The 15,116-nt window shown below is 41.9% G+C and overlaps 2 protein-coding genes across 3 annotated transcripts; one reads left to right on the forward strand and one right to left on the reverse strand.

The window, feature by feature from the left end:
• Positions 1 to 2,147: 2,147 nt before the first annotated feature.
• LOC109742834 (histone-lysine N-methyltransferase EZ1) lies at positions 2,148 to 9,828 on the forward strand. Of its 2 annotated transcripts, none has more exons than XM_020301931.4 (17): positions 2,148 to 2,419; positions 2,542 to 2,649; positions 2,748 to 3,082; positions 3,698 to 3,859; positions 4,858 to 4,942; positions 5,062 to 5,199; positions 5,308 to 5,355; positions 5,432 to 5,503; positions 6,182 to 6,831; positions 6,941 to 7,076; positions 7,748 to 7,965; positions 8,281 to 8,412; positions 8,578 to 8,668; positions 8,751 to 8,798; positions 8,883 to 9,011; positions 9,117 to 9,194; positions 9,320 to 9,828. In XM_020301931.4, the coding sequence occupies exons 1-17, from the start codon at positions 2,363 to 2,365 to the stop codon at positions 9,503 to 9,505; spliced, it is 2,673 nt and encodes an 890-aa protein (XP_020157520.1). In that variant the 5' UTR covers positions 2,148 to 2,362; the 3' UTR covers positions 9,506 to 9,828. The 2 variants fall into 2 exon arrangements, with proteins under 2 accessions (XP_020157520.1, XP_020157521.1); XM_020301932.4 differs by having other exon boundaries at positions 2,245 to 2,419; positions 3,693 to 3,859.
• A 143-nt stretch (positions 9,829 to 9,971) lies between these two features.
• LOC109742835 (protein trichome birefringence-like 6) lies at positions 9,972 to 12,691 on the reverse strand. Its single transcript, XM_020301933.4, has 5 exons — positions 11,489 to 12,691; positions 11,166 to 11,358; positions 10,889 to 11,079; positions 10,518 to 10,676; positions 9,972 to 10,402 (listed from the first exon to the last, which is right to left on the reverse strand). Exons 1-5 carry the CDS (start codon positions 12,562 to 12,564, stop codon positions 10,075 to 10,077), a joined length of 1,947 nt encoding a protein of 648 aa, XP_020157522.1. The 5' UTR covers positions 12,565 to 12,691; the 3' UTR covers positions 9,972 to 10,074.
• Between the last annotated feature and the right edge of the window lie 2,425 nt (positions 12,692 to 15,116).

Here is a 15,116-nt window from a genome sequence, read left to right on the forward strand (position 1 = left end):
GCATACTAGTGACACTCTGTTTGTCTATATATTCACACATGTACTAAGTTTCCGGTTAATACAATTCTAGCATGAATAATAAACATTTATCATGATATAAGGAAATATAAATAACAACTTTATTATTGCCTCTAGGGCATATTTCCTTCACTTATTTCACGAAGATCCCATCTGGAGGCCTGTTCTGGACTTCTGCTGGAGGGGGAAGCCATTGCCGGAGCCTTCTTCATCAACCTCGTTGCCTCCATGATCATATGTGAGTAGTTTCATTAGGACCTTAGGGGTCCATAGTAGTAGCTAGATGGTTCTCTCTCTCTCTCTCTTGGATCTTCAATATTATGTTTGCGTGACATAGGATCACTTCGATGTAATAAAGTGGTGTGTTTGTTGGGACATGATGAATTTGTCACTTTATGATCAGATTGTTCATTGAAATCAGTTGAATCTTTTGAGATTTCCTTGTTATACAATAAAATAGCTTTGCATACTCTACGATCTGTCTATCTTTTTTGGGCAAGTTCGATGTGTTTTTTTCCAGAGGGAGTGATGCTTCGTCGTGGGTTCAATCTAGCGGTGATCTAAACCAGTGACAAAAAGGTCTAGTGGTGATCTAACCCAGTGACAAAAAGGGGTAAGGCACGTATTGTATCGCCGCCACTAAGAATAAAACAACGGGGTTTGTGTATATTGATTGACTTCTCGTTTACATTATGTCATCTTGCTTATTGTGATACTTTGTTTCCTGCAAACTTAATATCTTGAGATACATGCTGGATAGCGGTTATGGGGTGGAGTATTACTAGTAGATGTAGTTGGATTAACGGTCTACTTATTATACACGTAATGCCTAAATGAGATTACCATGAATGATCATATTCATAAATATTGCAATTTGGTCGGTCGCCCAACTGTAATTTGTTTACCATGCCATTTGATTGTTTTCGAGAGAGATTCCACTAGTGAACTATGCCCCCCGGGTTAAACCTGGGCATTCGTCGAGCCGGCTTAGTTCGGACCGAGATTTTTAAAGCCCGAGCCCGGTCTTGAACACATCAACAGTGTCTATTTTATTAAAATAATGTTTTTAGGGTATTTAAAATACTCTATCATTCCCATAATATAAGAGCGTTTTTTACACGCTCTTATATTATGGGATTGCTGGAGTATATATTATACCTATATTTGTCATCAAATATTGATTTATGACCTATTCGAGCTTATTTTCGGGCTTTCGAGCCGGGCTTCGGGCGGAAAAGCTAAACCCGAGCCCGGCCCGGATGTCGGGCTTTTGGGCCGAGTTGTTCATGCCCGGGTCTACCCTGGGTTTATTCTGCATTACTAAATTCTTCTGCACGATTGCTATTACTATTTTGCCTTTTTTACCTTGTTACTATTTACTGCCTCTGTTTTTATTTACTCTGCATATTAGGTTTGTCTAAATTCAAACTTTACATACTTTCAACATATTTGTAGAAAAATATATTAATATATATACCACCAAATCAATTTCATTGGATTCATAATTGCATATATTTTCACATCATATAATTTGTTTGATATTGTTTTTTATAAAATTGGTCAAACTTTATAAAGTTTGACTTCATCAAAGCTAATATACGGAGTAAATAAAAACGGAGGGAGTATATCTCTATCACTTGTGTTTAATCGTGTAACTAGCTAGACAAAAGGATTGACAACCGTTTTACCGTGTTTTTGGACAAGTGTGTTTGTGTTCTGTGCGCAGGTGAATTCTTAAAGCTACTCATAGTAGGAAATATCATATACTACGTGTATAGTATTATGAAATAGTATCATGAATGAGCTTATTTATTGTCACATAGTAGCATAATACTACTTATTAGAATACGGTATCTATCTAAATTACTCTAAAACTCTCTCTTCTTTAATTTGTCTGGTACATCGGCGTGTCTGCTAGCGCCGAGTGCATGATAACGGCCATCGTTACTATGGCTAGCCTAACGTCTCTCGCAAATCTTTCTCCGCCATTGCTTCCATTGCGTTCCACACCGGTGGACGGTGGTCGGCGCTCAGCGGGATCACAGCACAACACGGTGCAGACGGCCACGACCTCCCTTGGACCCTCTCAATCCTTCGCTACCCAACGACGGCCGCCGCCACGTGACGCGAGCCCATCCAGAAGCCCGTGCAGCGAGAGGCCCCCACTGACGCCAGGCCACCTACCTGTCAGACTTTAACCCTCCCGCAGAGGATCCTAGCCTGCCTATGCTGCTAGCTAGGAGTATAGTGCAGAGCCGTCGCGTCGACAAGGGTCAGAGAAGGCAGGGCTCCTCGCGTCGAGGAGCAGGAGGAGTGTGGGCCTGCGGCGGCTCGCGCCATCGCCATGGCGTCGTCCTCGTCCAAGGCCTCCGACTCCTCCTCCCACCGGGACGGCCCCAAGGTAGCGTTCGCCGGCCTCCGATTCCCCTAGCCGCCCGGTTCCCCACCTCGATCTCCCTCCCGAATCTGATCGGTTTCGATCCTTTTCCGTCCCCTCTTTTTTTTTTCTTTCGTGCTCCGCAGCGGCCGGATCAGGGGCTCGGCGTGGGCACCTCCTCACTCATGGCGCTCCATGGGAAGCTGACGCAGCTGAAGCGCCAAATCCAACAGGCCCGCCTCGCCTCGATCAAGGTAAAGCACCGACCGCATCTACAGAATTCGTTGTGAATTGTGAGTTTCGGGTCACTCAATCTGGTCCGGTGATTGAGCCCTGTGTGGTGTTTTGGCAGGAGAAACTGGAGGCAAACAGGAGGGCGCTGCGGAAGCACACCTGCGGCCTGTTCGATGTGGCCGCCCTGGCCGAGGCGGCGTCGAGGGGCTCGGAGAGCAGCAACGTGCTGTCGCAGCTCGCCGCGGAGGGCCAGTCCAGGATCGTTGGGTGGAACCTGGCGAGAGGGTCGGGGGAGAGGGAGGTTGTGCACGTGCAGGAGGAGAACCTGTCGGCCGACGGGACGCTCGTGCTCTCCAGCTCCGGCGACAGTGCACAGTCCATCGTTTTGCAGCTTGTGAAGCTGCCGCTGGTTGATAAGATTCCTCCGTACACCACGTGGATCTTCCTGGACAAGTATAGTGTTGCTACTCTATTTGACCTGTTTGATGACTTAATATTAGGTTGCTCTTCAGTTCTATAGTACTAGTTCATATGCCATATAGAGTTAACTTGAGATTTATGAAATGATACTTCAATGTGCATGCATTTAGATGAACAACTTAGTCATGAACTCATGATAGAGTTAATTAACTTGAGATATATATATGCGTGGATACTCGAATGTGCATGGGTTCAGGCATTTGAACAACTTAGTCATGCAAGCCATAGGTAGAAGTTTTTTTTTTTAGCTTGGGGAGCTGCATAAGAATTTGACAAATAATATATTTAATTACTTGAGCATGACACGTTCAGATAGCGTTATCAAGGATATTGCTCTGGGATGAAGTGGGGAAATGTTCCGTAATTTAAGAACATATGCAAATCCATAAGCATTCTGTATATCCATGATCATTCCAAGAAATATGACTATCGACATGATTGATGCGTCGTGCTACTTAGCATAAGTTTATTAGCTGGATTTATTCTGAGTAGTTTGATTTTGTTAAATGGCTCATACGTCGGTATAAGGACAATTCTTGCATTCCTTTTGTCTTTGATATTTATTCTTTCTGGAACAACACAGCGCAGAAACCAAAGAATGGCCGATGATCAATCAATTGCTGGTAGGAGGAGAATTTACTATGATTCAGCTGGCAACGAGGCTCTAATCTGCAGTGAAAGTGATGAAGAAATTCCACAACCTGAGGAAGAGAAGCATGTTTTCACTGAAGGAGAAGATCAGCTAATATGGTATAATAATAGAATCTATAGTGGCCAATCGAGATGCTTTTTTTATACCTACTAATGTTAAACTTGAAAATGCTTGCTGGCTGGCACAGATTCTAGAAGGACTTAGTAGTAGACTATTCTTTAATACCTTGTTTCATCACCAATTTTGCCATTTTCTCACTTATCATGGTATTCGAGATGCAATGTTGGTCTCTTCACAACCTCAGTGCTACTGAAAACCTCAAGTTCGTTTGTGAAACAAACCACGAGCTTTTTTTTTCTCGAGAAAACGCAAAAAGGCTTTTGCGTTTCATTATATTGAAAAGAGAGAGATAGTTTGTTACATCCTCCTAGGAGGCACCAGTACAGACGAGAAACACAAAATAAACTCAGTGGACGTCCCAGGTCTGTGGGAGGATGACACGCAGGCCTCGAGCACCCGCGGTCGCCCAGAGCGCAGCTTCTTCTTTGATCTTTGCAACCAAGACGCTAGTTCTATTTAGACCACAAGCTTTTTGAACTTTAGTTCTATTTAGTTTACGACTTCACATTTTTTTGTTGGATGCTTTAATATGAATCTACTTATATTATACTTTGTGAACATTTGTGTAACCAAGGCTAAATATTTAATCGACTGCTATTTAGGTGACACTTAGTTAAATAGGGACAAGTTGTCTGTACATGGGTACACTTTCTCGAGGCCACAATAACCTGTGACAAAAGTGCTCATTTAGTCAAGCAATGTGAATTAAATTGCTTGTGCACATATAAGAATATACCTTTTCAAAGACGCAAAACTTTTGTGTTTTCTCGAAAAAACTTTTGAATAAGAATAGGAACTCCTTAATTAGATCTGGTTAACTTAATCATTATTATCCTGCAAAAATTATGACTACTTTGCACAATGTTCCTGTTATGTGCTATCATGGCAATGCTATCCCCATCTCTTTACAATCAACCTTGCAAAAAAAAACTATGTATAACTTGTCTGATTCTGAGTTTCTAACTATCTGCTACAGGAAAGCTACTCAGGAACGCGGGTTAAGTCAAGAGGATTTAAATGTTATCTGTCAGTTTATTGATGCATCTCCTTCAGAAATCGAGGTGATGTTCCACGAAAAATACAAATTCTTTGCAGCAAGATCTTCATTAAGTGATATCACCACAAATAGCAAACGTCTTTTGACTTACAATTGTTTCTGTTGATTTCATTACAATTCCAGGGTAGATCTGAATTTCTTTTTGAGAAACACGAGAAGCACTCTGAATTTTCTGACAAGATAGAGAGCCAACTTCCTCTTGACAAGACTGTGGATATAGTTTTGGATTCTTTTGATAATCTCTTCTGCCGCAGATGTTTGGTACATTCTACTTCTGGCAATCTACCACTTCTAGTCCTGTTTTTAATGTCGGTTTGTGCAACTATGTTCATCAGGGTGTGATTTATTTGATGTTATATGTTCATTCAGGTTTTTGATTGCCGTCTCCATGGCTGCTCTCAAAACTTAGTATTCCCAGTGAGTAACAATTCATTTCATGTTCTAATAAAATTACTTCTCTGCGCTGCTAAGTATTAACTCTTATTCTTGTCAGAGTGAGAAGCAACCCTGTGGGTTTGAGCTCGACGGAAACAAGAGTCCATGTGGTGACCAATGCTACCTTCGAGTATGCTTCACCTCAGATTTTACAATTATATTCATTGGCATTAACTTATTTTTCTTTAGGTTTTCAGTTAAATCGTACCAGCCCTTGTAGCAAATTTATGAAACTATTTTACTGAACTTCTATTGGTGGGGAACATTGTTAGAGTTTTGGTGCCCGAGGTTTTCCTTGTAGATATTGGAAGAAACGGCACGATCCACTATTCCAAAGATACTAAAAACCTTAGTTTTTACAATTCACTCTGTTATGCACATCTGCAAAATTTTGATTTTAAATTCTACTGTGCTATTGAGAACCAAAAAGACAAGTGATAGTTGTATTACATATGAACGCTTGAACAGTGAATGGAGCGAATTTATCTTTTAAGTACTTCACAGCACGTTTGGACCTGGTATTGGAATTTTGTAGGTGTGCACATTGTAACATGTCCTACATCTTTGAATGTTCTGGAGTTTTTTTAGTACTGGATCAAGCACTTCTTCTAAAATGCGAAATGAGAAACGCGACCTGTGGATGCCAACGGCAATGAATTTGACCGATGTTACTTTTTGGCAATCTGCCGATTACTTTTTATACAATATTTGGTCTTTTAATTGCTACTAATAACTTTATAGATCCGTCCTTTCAGTTGAGCATGTTTACTGTGCTCTGAGGCTAATTGTGGTATTAGTTTGTCCACAGAGAAGAGAAGGATTTCAAGACATGCGCAGACATGATTATGCTTCTTCTGCAACACATAATATGGAGTCAAGATCCACCTTACACAAAGTTGGTTCTGATATGGTATCTGAATCAGAAGATTCAAACCGAGAGGAAGAAATCATTAAATCAAGTATATCTGTTGGAACCAGCAGATCAAAAATATCTTTTGAAAGTGCTGAAAAACATACTACACTGCCTTCTGGGGATGCTTCTGAAACTGAAAATGTATCCACTGATATGCTTCTAAGAAGTTTAGGGAAGCGCAAGGTTTCTAAAGGACCAAGGTCTAGTGATGATTTCCCTTATAAAAAGCCAAGGATGCTTGCTTCAGATATTCCTTTTGCAAGCCATATATTGAATAACCATTCTACTTCGGAGATTGGTGACACAAGACCAGATATCAGAGAATTTGGAGGCAATCAACGAGATGACCCCAATAAGAAAATTTCTAATAAAGATAGTTGCGGTGGAAGCCCAACTAGTACTGCTGAGGATGCAGCAAGAAATACTAATAAAGAATCTTCAGCAAATAATTTGTTCAGTTCCAGCAGGGAGCACCCTCTTTCTCATTGGAGTACCCTAGAGAGGGATTTATATCTGAAGGGAATAGAGATATTTGGGAAAAATAGGTAAATTTACATATATAAGGTGCAATTTCAAGTGTTATCTCCCCCTAGGTTTTGTGGAAACAGACTTCCCTGATTAATTGAACTGTTGCTTTCCTGATTAATTCCACAGCTGTCTAATAGTCAGAAACCTATTATGTGGCCTGAAAACCTGCATGGAAGTGGCTAGCTACATGTACAACAATGGTGCAGCAAACATGAGTAAATCCATTTCGGGCGATTTCACAGAAACTGAACAAAACTACATGGTATGTATTGAATCACGTTGGTAGTCTCCTGCTCTATTTCACTATTTCGTATGTACTCAGATTAGGAATGTTAAAACAAGCTAAATGCTGGCAGTCATATTGTTCTCAATGCAGTCACTGCTGCTGCTGCAGAAAGATTTCATACTTCAGTTAGTATTTATTGCATGGCATGATGCTCCTGATTTTGAGGTTCTGTTTCTTCCGATGAAGTTAGGTGTTCTTTCAGCACAAAAGTGAAATATCTTAGAGATGGTTTGTATAACTGCTGTTCAGCCAGAGTTCATAATATGGTAGATTTTCAAAGTCTGAGTGGTTTAGGGGTTACAAATAGGTCATTTTCCCATGAATTAAGGACATACTTTACTGCTCCTGTGGGTTTTCTGTTTTCATTTCGAGGAGCAACATTTGCAATATTATTGAGCAAAAAGGGAGAGATGCAATAAAATCGCTAACTTAGTGACAGAAAGATATGGGAGGAGTGCATGTCTCAGCCTTCCATTAGGAACTACACCTATTACAAGTTACCATCATTAACTAGCCCAGCCTTCACAAATGAAGCAACCAGGATCAGTATTACTGCACATATAAAAGTCAAAACATGCAGAGACTAACTTTATTTTCCACTGGTATTGTTACGCCAGCATCATAATTTTTTGTCCATGGATTTGTAGGAGCAAGGCATGGTTGTGAGAACAAAAGTCTGTCGTCGAAGGGGCAGAACTCGAAAGCACAAATATCCTTCGAAGGCTGCAGGGCATCCAGCCATTAGGAAAAAAGTTGGTGATGGGAAGCAATGTGACAGACAGTATACACCATGTGGGTGCCAGGAAATGTGCAACAAAAATTGCCCCTGTGTGGAAAATGGGACATGCTGTGAGAAATACTGTGGGTATGTTCCCATTATATCGAGCAAAAATCCGTTACCCACCTTATATCTTAAGATATTTTATGCATCCACAGTATTTCCTTGAAAAGACAAGAGATATGCATTCTAGAAAAAAACATTTAGTATTGGGCGTGTATTGAGTATTTGACACGCAAAGTGAAAGTGATCATATAATGACTAATGGCATCTACAGTTCTCTTTTATCATCATATTAGTGTAAGCAAATGCAAAGAAAAAACTTGACCCTGGCTTCATTAGTGTAAGCAAATCCAAAGAAAAAACTTGACCCTGGCTTCATTTGTTAATTATCATATTTAGGTGTTCAAAAAGCTGCAAAAACAGATTTAGAGGCTGTCATTGTGCAAAAAGTCAGTGCAGAAGCAGGCAATGCCCATGTTTTGCTGCCAGTCGGGAATGTGATCCGGATGTTTGCAGAAACTGCTGGGTGAGGTAATCAGCACTTACAAAATAAGATCTCCTTGTAGATGTTGACATAACTGTTTGATAGGGTTAAATGATTTGTTTTTAGCTACGTATCATGCACATGTTTAGCTTTTTTCAGATTTATGGCGTGTTTTAGTTTGCCAAACTTCACATGATGTTCATTCTCTTCAGCTGTGGAGATGGTTCACTAGGCGAGCCACCAGAAAGAGGTGATGGTTACCAGTGCGGAAACATGAAGCTCCTCCTAAAACAACAACAAAGGGTGATAACATACTCCTGTAGTTTTGTCCTCTTCACATCATTGTACGCTACCTGTTTCATGCTAATTGTTGATCATAATTCAGATTTTGCTTGGAAAATCGGACGTTGCAGGATGGGGTGCGTTCATTAAGGTCAGATCACAGAAGCTTGTTTGAGTGTGATAGCTTTCCCTTTCTTCTTTTGGCTAATTTTACTTTTGTTTCTTGCAATACCAGAACCCTGTGCATAAGAATGACTATCTTGGAGAGTACACTGGTGAATTGATTTCTCACAAAGAAGCAGACAAACGCGGCAAAATTTATGACCGGGCAAACTCTTCGTTCCTCTTTGATTTAAATGACCAGGTATCCCTGCATCACGTGCCGTGCATGTGCATACAGTCATATTGAAAAAATAACAGATGGTTGAAATCAAAGTGGTAACCTTTAATTTGATTGATTGCTTCACAGTTTGTATTGGATGCATATCGGAAGGGGGATAAATTGAAGTTCGCAAATCACTCCTCCAGCCCCAACTGCTATGCAAAGGTAAGCATTGTAGTACAATGCCGCTTCATGCTTTGTCTTCACCGTAATCTATTGTAAATTGTAATACAATGCAGCTTCATGCTTTGTCTTGCCGTAATCTCATTTCATCTTACGATCCTATCCAGGTGATGATGGTGGCCGGTGACCATCGGGTTGGTATCTATGCAAGGGAGCATATTGAAGCTAGTGCCGAACTCTTCTATGATTACCGGTATGGACCGGACCAAGCCCCAGCCTGGGCTAGGAGACCAGAAGGAGCAAAGAAGGATGAAGCGTCTGGTTCTCATCGTCGAGCACACAAAGTTGCTTGATAGCTGAAGAGCAGCTCCGATGATAGAAGCTGCTGTAAACTATTGCCATACAACAAACTTCTATCCCAGTTCATTATACAAGGCAGACCGATTGTTGGCCTGATAAAAAGAATGTGTATTCCTTAAGAAATAAAGTCCCAAGTACCAACCTTGTGGATGACTGACAAATAAGCTTTTATTGATAGTCTGAATGATAACATAATTGTGTGTGAACATGCTTGCCTGTACTCTTGAGAACTTGTACATGGTTTTCAAACTGGAGTTGCCTGAACATCTACATGTTGAAGTGGACCAAGATGGCAATAAAAATTTATGCTATATAAGTCTTATCTTTTGGTAGGCAAGTAAAAGATGAATTTTATTCGCGTCTTAAACTCTCTTAGTAGTATTGTGCAAAATGTCGGCAAATGTTTCAGAATCCATATCACAACTTGCTTGACACATAACCAGCTGGGAAGAGATGAAATAGAAGTTAAAAACAATCATAAAATTTATATCCAGAGAGAAAATAATTGCTGTACACAATATTAGCTGGGACAAGAGGACATTTTAAGATGGCAAGCCAGTCACTAACTTGTAAAACCGTTCTCATGTGAGGATACTAAATGGTATAACAACAGCTCATTCCATGTATCAGGCACTCCAGGAAGGCACCAGTGGCTGCAGTCCTGGGTGCTGGATGCTGTTAAATCTCCTGCCTTACTCCCATACATAGAGGGGTGGCCATCTATCCTGAGCCCAGATAGATTGGTAATGTTCAGAATTGTTACAGGAGTCTTCATTTGCTTCGCTACTTGTTCCAAGATCGCATTTCTCTCGGGCACCGGCCTTGCACGAGTGTCATTAAGAGGCATTGTGCTCTCTCTGCAGTGCCCCCCAGAATTCCACTCCCCGCCGCTGAAACCAGTGGTAAGTTGTTATTGCTGACCATGTTTTGCTTATTGGGAATTGCAGCAAATAAATCGAAGTTTCCCGTATTGGAATTGAAAAGCTCAGATCAGAGGGAGCAAACCTGAAGTGTGATGGGGACGAGCTTCGGAAGAACACTTGCGTTTTGCGCGGATCGATGTAGCGGTCGACCCATGATGCCCATGTGGTTAGTGCTCGATGGAAAGCTGTGGAGGCATCGAGGTGGGGATGGACAGTATCCCCTTCTTGATAGTAATTCAATCTGCAAGCAAATGCAATATTTAGATCCCATAAATTATGTTGGTTTGCACGCCTTTGCAGAAACATACTCCCTCCGTCCCAAAATAAGTGGCGTGCCTTTAGTTCAAATTTGTATAAATCTAAACAACCGTAACCAGATAAAACGCCTGTCATGCAAACTAACTAAAATGTAAAAACAGCGGTTAATTCTTTTCTGAGTTCATCAGCGCTCACCCAGCTTTCGTTTTATGATGAGACCACCAATGGGCAGTATTAAACACAAGCACATTTGCCCCCTTCCATCTCGACGAGCTCCGATCGATGGTATCGATCCGCAGTGTCCTTGCACGCTTTTGGCCGATTCTTGACTTGCCTTCATGCACTAAGAAATGGGTGACATGGTACTCCACAGTGCAGTTGTAGTCCTGCAGAAACCATGCCCATATGATGCCTACACAGTACCTTAGACACTGAATGGACTACTTCCACAGAAGATTCATGACATACGAACCAGGAACTTGAAATTGTAATCCCCTCTCTCCTTGGTAATCTTGCGGCCACGGGTTTCATGAATCCTTGCGGGGTCTGACACTGCTTCTCTCAGCAAGCACATCATGGACTCCCACTGGTTCCTGTTAAGGGAGTCCCCTGCGAACACCAGCCGCTTTCCACGCAGCATCTCAAGCATTTTCCTAGCATCAAACCTGAATTTTCACAGCAAGCAAAGTTAGCAGATGCCAAATTGATCATACCAAGCCTAAGGTAGTAAAATGCAAAATTTCCAACCCAAAGTCTTAGCAACCATTGAACCGGGGAAATGTAACAATGCAGCACCTAGGGATATTGCAATGCCTTGGCTGCCACCTCCACTTGGTATACTTTTGTTCGGTTCTTCCATTTGCTTCACAGCTGAACCCTTGGTCTACGAATGGGCACAAATTGCTTGCGTAGAGTGGATAGCTCTCATCGAACACCCACCTCCCATCGTAAACATCGCACGGCGCTATGCTGCTTCTCGCCAAATCCGTTCTTCTCTGATCCGCTTCCTGAATCACTTTAGCATCTTGCTTGTTTTTTGGATTGGCTGGAGCTTCTCCTGAGTTGCTCTTTGCGGCTGAATGGTTTGAGATTTTCCATTGGCCCACCTGTTGCGAGGCATAAGCCCCTTGTACAGAGGAATCGGCCTTTTCTCCTGGATGGCCACCGTCGCCTTTTGTCCCCAATGCAGGACCTGAAGCTTCCATGGAAAAATTCACAGCTTGGGTCGACTTGGCTCTATCCAATTTCTCCACTGACGCAGCTGCTCCACCGGAAGCAGAAGCATTGACTAAATTTGACCTTGTCGAGACAACATCAGCTTTGCTAAGGTTCTCGACTTCGGCGGAGTTGGGTTTCTCTGAAACTGAATCTTTCGCCAGCTTCTCACCTTGAACAACTCCTTTCTCCTCCACTATCGAATCCAAACCTCGGAGAGAATAGCCTCCAGCTTCCGCAACCTCGGGGCTCTCCGAAACCGCACTACCCGCGGGGGTTTCAAAAATCCCACCTCCATGGCCGGCTTCATCAACCTTTATTGCCGAGCCCACGGACAAACCGCCAGCACGCCCGCGGCGGTCTCCCTCCACGGCCAAATCTTCCCCCAAGGCCCCGCCTCCGCCGCCAATAAACGCCTCCGCTTCGACCTCCAGCCCTGCACCACCACCGCCGCCGTGAACCGGCGGGACCGCGGTGGCGGAGCCGTTGGCGCCGATGGAGGCGGCGAAGGGGAGGTGGAGGGGGCGGCCGAAGCGGAGGGCAAAGAGGGAGAAGAGGAAGGAGAAGAGGAGGGAGGAGGAAGCGAAGGAGATGAGGAGGAGGCTCTTGGGGCTCGCGGGGCGGCTGGGGGAGGAACCACCCCTCTGCCTCTCCATTGCCAAGAGAGAGGTTGTCGGCGAGGTCGGGGCGTGTGGCAGACTGGTAATAAAGGCGGCGATCGCGACCCGGGAGGAAGGCAAAAACACAAAGGAGGGGGGCGCTGCAACGGAAACGGAACGGGGACTTCGGGCGTTGTGGAGTAAGTGGAGTGACTTTGGCTGTGCACCTGCTGCTGCCGACCGCTGTTTTTATTCTCTTTTCTTTTTCTTTCGGTATATGTGAAGAAAAAGAACAGAGGCAAGTACTCCTACTCTAGCCTTTCGTTGATCACTTGATCAGCTCCGGCTCCACTACCATATCTTCTATATATATATATACTCCAAATAATTTTGATTTTTTTTGGCAAACTTTAAGAAATATTTCAAGTGCATGCAAAATGCGTTTGAAAGTAACACCTTGCACCGATGTGATTTCATGATGAATTTTTGCTTGTACTACAAACATTCTTTAAAGTTTGCCACAACAAAATTCTGTTTTTTTAATTTACAGTTCATCCAGGAGCATTTGAGCTTGAGATAAGAAACTCCACTTCCAATTGCTAGCCTTCACTGAGTGGGGCGTTTTGGTCAGCGAGATCCATGGAGCCTGATTTTTTTGAAAATTTAAAATTTAAACTTTCTCGTTAGGTGATAATTTCCATTCTTTTATGCTATTTATATTTAATAAATAATTATTTGAGCAAAAACAGTAGGAAAAAAATCCCTACCGTGACTCTTTTTCATTAATAGGGTGGGGCCTTATACTATTGATTTAGACTAGTCACAGTGGGGAGTAACTTAGAGTAGTAACATGCATATGTTACTAGTCTATGTTACTACCTCCACAGTGGGTAGTAACATATGTGTTGTGTCATGCATCACTTCATTTATTAGGTTGTAGATTCATCTTTTCTTGATATGTGTGATGTTACAGTAACTAGCTATGTTACCACATGCCTCTCTTTCTTCATTAATTACATGTCACATCATCTATTTTGTCTAAATAAGTATGATGTTACTTACACTGTGGGTAGTCTTACAAGAGTTGGCTATGCCAGAGTTACATTCACAAGTAATCTAACCAGGATTGCATCCTTTCAAACTAGGTTTTGCCTTCTTTATGATAAGCTCAAAATGAACTTCGATGCAACATATAGAGTATTCCAAGCTCTTGGATTTATGATCAAATATAATGTTGTTTATGTGCTTCCATAAGCTCCAGTATATAGCAATCATGCACTTTTTGAATGGTAGTATGTTTGCTCTCTCCTTTGCTTCCACCACCATATTGTTTGTTCAGATCAGTATTCCATTCAATACCTAGGGCCAACCAAAAATGTTGACTGAAGTCACATGGAAAGAACGGGCGCATAAGGTGTTCATTTGGTTCATCATCACATAGAACATATTTGATGGGTTCCAAATAGAAACTGGCCAACAGGTCCCTAGTGTTTAACCTGTCAAGCAACAATAGCCAGAAGAAGAATTTTTGTTTTGCCAAGCAGCAAGACCTCCAAATGCACTAAAATGGCATGGGGGCATCAGGAGGGTTACCAATCAATTCAGTATATATTCTTTTTGTAGAGTATTTACTTGAGGACCATTTGAATTTCCATGTGTCACTGTTGTGGGTTTCAACTTGTACTGCGAGCATATCCATCAGAGTAATACTTTGCTGCACTGCAATGGCAGACAAGGGTATATGGAACATCTCATAAAAATCATTGTTGCCTATATACGGGCGGAGGCAATAATAAGGTCTTTATCTTTAGCAAATGAGAATAGCTGGAGGAACTTACTAAGAAGTATATCATCATCCCATTTATCATACCATATTTTGATAGTACCGCCACATGCCACTTTACAAACAGTCATGTCTTTGAAATCATTCAGAATAGAGCAGTAGCCCCTCCACCAGAATGAACCTACTTTGGTGGGGAAGCTAGGTACTTCGCTGTTTCTGTAATATGTATTCCATATCATCTACAACCATGACATATCTTGATGATTGAAGAATTTGTATAATTATTTCATTAGTAGGGCTCTGTATTGAGTTCTAAGGTCCAATACACCAAGTCGACCAGCCTTTTTGGGCATACATACCTTATCCCATTTCACCAGGCATTTACCATGCTTGTTATTCCATTTCCATACCATAAGAAGCATCTTCCAGAATTTTTGAAATGATCTAAAATGCTAAATGGTACTCTAATGTAGCACATAGCAAATATGGGTAGTGAAAAAACCACACCTTTAAGATGAACTAATCTGCCAGCATATGACATCATCGAAGCAATAACAAATAGTCTTTTATCTAACCTGGATACCATAGGCATCAAATCATCCACCCTAGGCCTAGTTGATCCCATGGGGAGGCCAAGGTATGTGAAGGGCATACTTTCTTTCTTATTACATCCAAGGATGTCAGCCAACTGCATTACTCTATCATCAAATAAATTGATAGGTACAAGGGAGGATTTATTGTAGTTCACTTTAAGTCCAGTAAATTCAAAGAATATGTTCAGAACATGCATTAAGTGTGATAGTTGCTGAGGTTCAGCAGGCAAGAT

The sequence above is a fragment of the Aegilops tauschii genome, chromosome 4, assembly GCF_002575655.3.
Source record: "Aegilops tauschii subsp. strangulata cultivar AL8/78 chromosome 4, Aet v6.0, whole genome shotgun sequence".
In the NCBI taxonomy this organism is placed as follows: Eukaryota; Viridiplantae; Streptophyta; class Magnoliopsida; order Poales; family Poaceae; genus Aegilops; species Aegilops tauschii.